Source organism: Stigmatopora nigra, chromosome 3 (assembly GCF_051989575.1).
Source record: "Stigmatopora nigra isolate UIUO_SnigA chromosome 3, RoL_Snig_1.1, whole genome shotgun sequence".
Classification (NCBI taxonomy): Eukaryota; Metazoa; Chordata; class Actinopteri; order Syngnathiformes; family Syngnathidae; genus Stigmatopora; species Stigmatopora nigra.
The window spans coordinates 18,308,192-18,317,790 of NC_135510.1; the positions used below are offsets into that span (position 1 = coordinate 18,308,192).

General features: G+C 39.3%; 1 protein-coding gene and 1 non-coding gene across 2 annotated transcripts; both read left to right on the top strand.

Moving 5' to 3' along the window:
• The first annotated feature begins 325 nt into the window (after window positions 1-325).
• On the top strand, window positions 326-399 carry trnat-agu (transfer RNA threonine (anticodon AGU)). The gene has a single exon. It is a non-coding gene; the product is annotated as a tRNA-Thr (tRNA).
• Window positions 400-933: 534 nt separating this feature from the next.
• On the top strand, window positions 934-8,261 carry lrp3 (low density lipoprotein receptor-related protein 3). Its single transcript, XM_077713209.1, has 7 exons — window positions 934-1,153; window positions 2,105-2,240; window positions 2,343-2,566; window positions 3,189-3,796; window positions 4,837-5,045; window positions 6,003-6,402; window positions 7,175-8,261. Exons 1-7 carry the CDS (start codon window positions 1,075-1,077, stop codon window positions 7,850-7,852), a joined length of 2,334 nt encoding a protein of 777 aa, XP_077569335.1. The 5' UTR covers window positions 934-1,074; the 3' UTR covers window positions 7,853-8,261.
• The last annotated feature ends 1,338 nt before the right edge of the window (window positions 8,262-9,599 follow it).

Genomic DNA, 9,599 nt, shown 5'->3' on the forward strand with positions numbered 1-9,599 from the left:
GGCATTTCTTAATTATATAAGATGCTGAAATGTAATTGTAGACTTGACAGAAGTTAACTGGTAAAGTCACATTCTCCATTTTAAGTAACTCGTATTTTTTTTAAGTGTTTAGGAAGTTGTTTTAATAATAGAGAACAGTCAGAATTATTTTTAAAAAATAAGGTTTTGGCATCGTTAGACCTCTAATCACAAAACATGTTTTAAAAAAATATATATGAAACGTTTTCTATGCGTTTTAAATCATTTGGTACATTGACAACTCACTATTCCGACCAGTATGAATATATACCGTATATATTCTAAAATTCCACGGCGGTTTGTATGTGGCGCCGTGGCTTAGTTGGTTAAAGCGCCTGTCTAGTAAACAGGAGATCCTGGGTTCGAATCCCAGCGGTGCCTTTTGTAATGGGCTTTGCTGTAGTAGTACTTACTTAATAACAGTCAGAATTACAATCAAATCTCACATTTAAAATTATGACGCCAAGAACGTATTGTATCATTGTATCTGATTTCAAAGTTGTTGTTTTTTTTAAAAGAAAGATAAAGACGGAAGAAAACAATGTTTTGCCAACCAACGTACGTTATTATATTGAATCATCCTTTTATTAATTATTGTCATGGCACACCTGCATATAAAACTAAAGACAATTTAGCTAACTTGAATCGTGCAGCACGTAACATAAAAGCAAAAATTATCACGGATATAAAACTCTATGGTCTTCAAATTAAGACCACAATGGAAAATAATCATGCTAAATAATCTGAATAATCCTACTAAAAAATCACCAGACGTCTAATAATAAACTACATAAATTATGATTCTGTTTAAAGCGAGTGCCTTCCATCAAATCTCCCCTTTTTCCCCACAAACATCGTTTTATTTTGAAGCTTTAAACCGGATATGTAATTTATTGCACCTTTAGTCACCCCGTCGCTGCGGAGTCACTAAAGGACACACAATGGCTTTTTAAAACCATTCAACATGCCGGCTTCGCTCCTCTGAAAAACCGATGGACGCCCCACCGGGGGCTGTTAGACTCTCGTATCCGAGATAGGAGTCCAAATCTCGGCTGGATGGAGGCGACGGTGCCGCTTGGGATGCTGCTGGTGCTCGCGTTCGCGTTGGCGAGCTGCAACGCCGAGTTGCGTTCAGGTGAGAATAAAAAAAAACGATGCATCACCATCAACACGAGTGATGCTCACAATCCTTCTTAATAACAACCATCGACCGTCATGTTAGTGGGGGGAGGTCGTTTTATCCTACCCAGGGGGGTCCTCACGGCAAAGCGAGGTGGGCTTTTGTTGTGGTGACGTCACCCCCAAACATACTAACACACACACGTTGCTGTATTGATCTGCGGTGGATAAATGATCTGTTAGTGTGTGAAAACAAGGGATGGCCTTTCCCCGCTAGGAGGATGCTGATACATTATATCAGCAATACGTCACTGTAGAGTACACACACATTGATGCAAGATCATCGGTTTTCATTCCCATTGACGGCAATAAGATTATATAAAGATGAACGTCTATGTCTCTATGGGCAAAATATGGCGCGCGGGCCACACACGGCCCATTAGGCTTTTTAATCCGGCCCGCCGACGTTGTCCAATTTTATTATTTTTTTTAATATATATTTTTTATTTTATTTTTTACCCCAAGATGGCGCTGTCACGCCAGAGGCAGTAGCTCTGTCCGCTCTTATTTGTTTTACAGGCCTTCTACCTTTTTTTAAATGGCATTTTAATATTTTTAATACATTCCTTTTTACTTTACTTTGTACTTTATACTACTTTTTACTTTAACGATGAGTGATGAGTACTTTAGTCCTTTTTTCTGTTTATGTTTCATATGTACTGTTAACGGATGCACTTTTTTATATGTATCCTATCTTATGCTGACCCCGGCCCATCTGTCAAATTTTTAAAGTCAATGGCAAAACTGAAAATAACCACAAATAGTAAATGTTACTTTGCCCACATCAGTTAAAATCATTTTTTATTACAAATTTGGCTTATATATGCGAAAAAATACGATTTTTTTTCTTCTGTATTATACGTATGGGTAATTTTAGTACTTATCTTATACATATTACATGCGGTAGGTTGCGGCGAGAGGGCGGAGCTCCACACAGAGCGCCGGGGTGTGATCTTTAGCCCCTCCTGGCCTTTAAACTACCCCCCTGGACTTAATTGTAGCTGGACCATTCAAGCGGGACATGGAGAGATCATTACCATTAGGTAATACACACACACACACATATATACACACACATATATACACACATACACACACTTAAAATAACCTGGAAAAAAACTTATCATTTTTAACTTTTTCTTCAGTTTTCGGGCGTTTGATGTCGGCGAGCCCGGGAACTGCGAGTCGGGCGATTGGCTGCTGATGACGTCATCCGCTTGGGCAGGTGGACCGCCGGATTCGCAGCGTCTGTGTGGCTCTTTGCGGCCACGCCCTTTCATCACCAGCAGGGGGCGAGCTTGGCTCTACTTCCACTCCAAAGTCAATGGATCGGGACAAGCTCAGGGCTTTCACATGTCCTACATTAAAGGTAATTGGACCTAATTAGATATCAGCTTTGATGTTATTGGGTGTCCAAAGTGCGGCCCGGGGGCTGGAAGTGGCCCGCCTGGGGGTTCAATCCGGCCCGCATTTTATAGCTAATTAATACTGTATGAACAGAATTAAATATTTTCATCTTTCATTTTTGTTTTCATTTTTGCATATTTATATTAAAAAACCTGAATATTTAGGGCTTTTGAAATAGTTCTTTCAATCCTATTTTTTTATAATGTCTAAATATTATATCTTTAAAAAACAAGGATTTTATCATATTATGGATTTAATATTTACCCTCTTTTCGAAAAAAATAATAATTTTGCTTTATTTTACATATTTTTAGATTTTACAAAATGATTTCTGAACTAAAAACACAGAAAAAATGATTAAAAATGACAATTATTGATTTAAAAGGGACAACATCATGGAATTTAACATACATCTATACTCTTCATTTGAATTTGATCCTAAAACAGAAAGTCGGCACTCACAATTTACTTTCCCGGGCCGCACAAAATGATGCGGCGGGCCACATTTGGCCCCGGGGCCGCCACTTTGACACCCATAAACAATCCTAACCCATTTTTTTTTTACATCCAATGGATAACCCGCAGGTCACTTAGGTCAAAGCAGTTGCCAATCGGACGAGTTCTTATGCGGGAACGGCAAATGCGTCCCACACTCTTGGAAATGCAACATTCAGGACGAATGCGGCGACGCCAGCGACGAACGAGGCTGCTCGCCGCCGCCCACCGAGGCCCAGACGGGTCCTTGCCCCCGTGGGACTCTCCCCTGCGCCTGGGGCCGCTCCACTCGCTGCCTACCCGCCGCCCGTCGCTGCGACCATTCCCGCGACTGCCCGGACGGCAGCGACGAGTTGGGATGTCCCGATGCGGCGTGCGGGAAACGGCTGAGTCACTTCTACGGTTCCTTCGCCTCGCCCGATTATTTCCGCCCCGCCTCGGGCGAGCTGCGGTGCTCCTGGGTGCTGGACACCCGGGACCCTAAACCCATCCTACTACGGATGGATTTGCGGCTGGGACCCGGGGATTCGCTGCATGTGTACGATGGCGCTCCCCAGCGGGTGGAGAACCTACTGCAGGCGTTGTCCTATCATGACAACCGTCGGACAACCGTGCTGGAGTCCAGTCGGGGACAGATGAGCGTGCTCTACACGGCTAAGATGAAAAGTCCGGGACATGGCTTCAACGCAACCTACCAGGTAGTGCAACGGGGTGGGCAAACTGTGGGCCCGCGGGCCACATTGACTTTAAAAATGTGACAGATGGGTGGGGTCAGTACAAGATAGGATACATATGCAAGTATACAAGTGCTATATATGCAAGTATATAGCACTTGTATATATATACAAGTGCTGATATACAAGTGCATCTGTTACAGTACATATGAAACAAAAGGGGGGCTAAAGTATTAACATACTCATCACTCATGATTAAAGTCAAAAGTATAAAGTACAAAGTAAAGTAAAAGTATAAAGTACAAAGTAAAAAGTATAAAGTACAAAGTAAAGTAAAAGTATAAAGTACAAAGTAAAGTAAAAGTATAAAGTACAAAGTCAATTAAAAGTATAAAGTACAAAATAAAGTAAAAAGTATAAAGTACAAAGTCAAGTAAAAGTATAAAGTACAAAGTCAAGTAAAAGTATAAAGTACAAAGTCAAGTAAAAGTATAAAGTGCAAAGTAAAGTAAAAAGTACAAAGTAAAGTAAAAAGTATAAAGTACAAAGTAAAGTAAAAAGTAAAGTAAAAGTATTAAGTACAAAGTCAAGTCAAAAGTATAAAGTACAAAGTAAAGTATAAAATGCAAAGTAAAGTAAAAAAGTATAAAGTACAAAATAAAGTAAAAAATATAAATTACAAAGTAAAGTAAAAGTATAAAGTGCAAAGTAAAGTAAAAAGTATAAAGTACAAATTACACTAAAAAGTATAAAGTACTAAGTAAAGTAAAAAAGTATAAAGTACAAAATAAAGTCAAAAATATAAATTACAAAGTAAAGTAAAAAAGTATAAAGTACAAAATAAAGTAAAAAGTATAAATTACAAAGTCAAGTCAAAAGGAATGTATTAAGAAATATTAAAATGTCATTTAAAAAAAAAGATAGAGTGGCTGTAAAACACCAAAAACAAATAAGAGTGGACACCGCTACGCTTTTTACCTTAATTAAAATTAAGATGTTCAACTTTAAACTTGCCGTATTTTGCCCTGAGTTCTCCATTTTTTTGTTTGTCTTTGGTGTTACAGGTCAAAGGTTACTGCTTTCCCGGCGAACGTCCCTGCGGCAGCGAGCAGGGTTGCTACTCGGAACGCCAGCGTTGCGACGGCTACTGGCACTGCCCCTCGGGCCGAGATGAATCGTCCTGCTCGGCGTGTCCCGAGGGCCACTTTCCGTGTGGCGGAGACGCCGCGGGGGCCTGCTACCCCCCGTCGGAGCGGTGCAACAACCAGAAGAGGTACAGTTGACCCTGCTTTACCTATAAGGAGTTCCATTCTTATGCTGCGAGATAGAGTTTAATATCTAAGTACTGTTGAATATCTAAGTACTGTTGAGTATCTAAGTACTGTTGAGTATCTAAGTACTGTTGAGTATCTAAGTACTGTTGAGTATCTAAGTACTGTTGAGTATCCAAGTACTGTTGAGTATCTAAGTACTGTTGAATCTCTACTGTTTAATATCTAAGTACTGTTTAATATTGAAGTACTGTTTAAGATCTAAGTACTGTTTACTATCTAAGTACCGTTTAATATCTAAGTACCGTTTAATACCTAAGTACCGTTTAATACCTAAGCACTGTTTACTATCTAAGCACTGTTTACTATCTAAGTACTGTTTAGTATCTAAGTACTGTGTAATATCTAAGAACTGTTTAGTATCTAAGTACTGTTTAGTATCTAAGTACTGTTTTGTATCTAAGTACTGTTTAGTATCTAAGTACTGTTGAATATCTAAGTACTGTTTAAAACAATAGATATTTAGATCTCTATCTCGCATGAATATAATTTTGAGAGCTGGTTTCAACAGTACTTCAATATTAAATAGTACTTCGATATTAAACAGTACTTCGATATTTAACAGTACTTCGATATTAAACAGTACTTCGATATTAAACAGTACTTAGATATTAAACAGTACGTCGATTTTAAACAGTACTTCGATATTAAACAATACTTATATATTAAACAGTACTTCGATATTAAACAGTACTTAGATATTCAACAGTGCGTAAATATTAAACAGTACGGACCAAACGTCCGGTGACGAAACTATCGTACAGGCACGTACGTCGCAAAATCCAAAGGGTCGTTGGTGGAAGATCTGGCAACCCATAGTTTCCTTTCACAAATTTTAGTAATATGCGGTCGTTCCAAAAATAGTTTGACATTCCCAAATGTTCTTTTTTTTTCACAAGGTGCCCCGACGGTTCGGACGAGAGCAACTGCTTCGACTGCCAGCCGGGAAACTTCCACTGTGGCGACAACCTTTGCATTTTTGAAACCTGGCGCTGCGACGGTCAAGAGGACTGCCCGGACGGCAGCGACGAACGCGACTGTCCCACCGCCGTCCCCCGGAAAGTCATCACTGCCGCCTTGATTGGCAGCCTGGTGTGCGGCCTCCTCCTAGTGGTGGCGTTGGGATGCGCACTCAAACTACACGCCATCCGCGGACGGGACTTCCGAGCCTTCGAGACGCAATTGTCACGCATGGAGGCGGAGTTTGGACGGAGGGAGGCGCCCCCTTCCTACGGACAGCTCATAGCGCAGGGACTTATTCCGCCTGTGGATGACTTCCCCGCCTACAACCCTGCACAGGTGGGTCAGACCATTTTAGATATAATATTTAGATTTTTTTTTATAAATGGATTAAAAGAACTGGATTAAAAACCCTGAATATTTAGGTTTTTTGTAGATATGAAACAATGTTTATTTTAGGTTTTTTTATATATATTTTTAGATTTTACGAAATTATTTTTGAACTAAAAACACAAAAAATGGATTAAAAAATGACAATTATTGATTTAGAAGGGGGAAAATCAGGAAATTTAATATCCATCTATCCTCTTTATTTGAGTTAGATTTTTTTTAGCTTTTTTTAAATATATTTTTAGATTTTACAAAATTATTTTTGAACTAAAAACTGAAAAAAATGATTAAAAATTTTCAATTACTGACATAAAAGGGGGAAAATCTGGAAATTTTATATACATCTATACACTTCTTTTGAATTTGATTTTTTTAGCTTTTTTAAAATATATTTTTAGATTTTACAAAATGATTTTTGAACTAAAAACAGAAAAAAATGATTAAAAATGACAATTATTTATTTAAAATGGGGAAATCAGAAAATTTAATATACATTTATATCTATCATTTTAATTTGATTCTAAAACTAAAAGTCACCACTCATCATTTACTTTCCCGGGGCCACACAAAATGATGCGGCGGGCCACATTTGGCCCCCGGACCGCCACTTTGACACTTATTTACTGTATTTACTCGCATATAAGCCTCATTTGTCGGACAAAAAAACAATGACTCAATACAGAGTACGGCTCATATATGACTATTTTTGGATCTTTTTCAGGCCTCCATGTTGCAAAACCTCCGCTCGGCCATGAGCCGCCAACTCCGACGTCACACCAGTCGCCGATCTTCCGCCTCCTCCACATCGCGGCGCCGTTTCGGGCACTTGTGGCGTCGACTATTCCGCCGGGATGGCCGTCCGAGAGGCCACGCCCCCCTTCTTGACCCACCCACCGGGACGCACGTCAACTTGGGGCTTCAAAGCTACCGAACCGCGGGGGGCGGCGACCTAGACCCCCAATGTATCCGGGGACGCTCTGAGGACGCCGACCCACCGGAGTTCTCTTCAGATAGCTCCGCCTCTCTTCAATCCTACCAATCAGGCGAGAGCCTAGAGGGGTCGGCGCCGAATCAGGAGGCGCCCGGGCCTAGCGACGCGGCATCCGGACCGCCCCCTTTGACCGGACCCCACCCTCGGCCAACTAGAAAACTGGTTCTGGATCTGGCGCTGAACCTTAAAGGGGTCTCGCTTCGGCGCTACTCCCCACTCGGACCCCTCTCTCAGGCTAATCCCTTAGCGGCTAGCGCCCCGACACACCCGTTGGACACCACGTCCCCGTCGTCTTCGGATAGCGACGGCGGGGGTCCGATTCCGGAAATCAGGTGGCGGGAAAAGGATAGGCGGAGAAAGCAAGGGGAGGGTGGCGACCACTCGGGTCGTCAACCGACGCCTTGCTGATGCCTGACGATCTGCCCGGCAACAAAGTGTCCTTGGGGTTCCTTATTTCCGATTTGAACTGATTGTAAAACCCCTGGACAAACTGAAAAAAACCTGAATGAATGTAGCATGCTAAATGCTACACAACAGGTTGCGATGCCATGTCCGCCTTTGTGTCGCTAGTACCGACCTTGCGCTAATATGCTAATATGCTAATATGCTTTGGCAGCCAACTGAATAAGGACACTTTGAAATGATGAACTGTTAACATATCATTGCTACATGGTTTGGGATATTTTTGGAAGGTATATCATGATATTTTATATAAGAATAATAGTTTTGGACTTAAATTGAAAGCTGAAAGGGAACTTAGTGATAGGGAAGAATAATGGTTGTGTTAATTTTTTTGTATGCTTGTTTGGTCGTAAAATGGCTACTTCTTGCTATTAATTTAATTAGGAATTAGGCAAAACTGATCTTGACAAGGAAAGAATTTATTTTTAAACCTACTTAGCAACATTTTAACACTTTCAGGGATAGTGGGCACTACATTGGATAGCTATTCCTTTGAAAACAATTAAAATGCTTAAATATGATTAATTATCATTATCTCACTTTTAAATTATTCATTATTTTTATATCTATCTTTAAGTAAATTTCTAAATTAATGCAATCTTATTTAAAACTACATAAAATTAAAAAAACAATAGCAATATATACTTGTTATGGCCCAACGAAACTATTTTTTCATGGTATTTAATGTATTGTCTGCAATTGACCAGATAACGTCCAATTCATTTAAACTTTATTGTTAATGTTTCAGTGCCATTCTCTCTGTAATAGTCAAAATGGATTGGACGTCTACCACAGTCAATGGTATCTATAAGTTAGAAAGCTTTTAAGGGTTATAAAGTCATAAATTGTGCATGACAATGCTAATTTTGTTAGCGTGGAAGTTGTATTTCCGGGTTTCAATTGGATTCTTTCATTTACAATTTCGAGCAGGGGTTCTAAACGTTTATAGAAACAAAAGCTCAAAACGTTTAAAAACGCAAAAGTCCAAAACAAGTAATTGTTTTTCCCAAAATCTGTGTTTTTTACTTGATTAACCCATTGGGATGTTTATTTTCGAAAATTATTTCCTAATTCACGAAAACCGATTTATTACGTACAAAGTGGAATTGACCCCTTTGATACAATGCAAAATGGTACAGTCCTATCAAGCTAATGATCCACACAATAGGAAGTCGTCGGAGCAAACAAATCATTTAAGATGTATTTTTATTATACAGCATAATATAACGTAAGTAGTATGTTCCCCTTGTATTTTTAACAATTATGCATTTAAGTACTTAGGTACTTAAGTAATTTAGTATTCACGTCGACGTACATTTTATGCATTGTGCCACCCTGAAAGTTGCCTACCATGTGTCACTAATGAACTATTTCTTGCCTACATGTGCCACAAATGTCCAATTATTTCGTCTATTTTAAGATAATTGCTCTTAAAAGCTATTTCTTGATATCTATAACAAGGATATCGATCATCTCAATTGAGATTTTCCATATTTTGCCTCGACTTTAGATGCTTGCTTATGTCCTTTTGTGATCTCCGAAAATGCCTTAAAATGCTTATTTTCATTGTTATTATCGTCACAAAACCGATAGGAAAGAGGAAAAAGTCTCTATTTTATAGGAATTTTGCTTGTTACGACTATAAACTGCAATTTATTTCGACTTTGATAAAATGAGGCTTGTTTTATAAGGT

Coding starts and splice junctions, on each gene's coding strand:
- lrp3 (XM_077713209.1), top strand. CDS start 1,075: ATGGAGGCGACGGTGCCGCTTGGGATGCTGCTGGTGCTCGCGTTCGCG. Junction 2,567..3,188: donor TCACATGTCCTACATTAAAG/GTAATTGGACCT, acceptor GATAACCCGCAG/GTCACTTAGGTCAAAGCAGT. Junction 6,403..7,174: donor CCGCCTACAACCCTGCACAG/GTGGGTCAGACC, acceptor GATCTTTTTCAG/GCCTCCATGTTGCAAAACCT.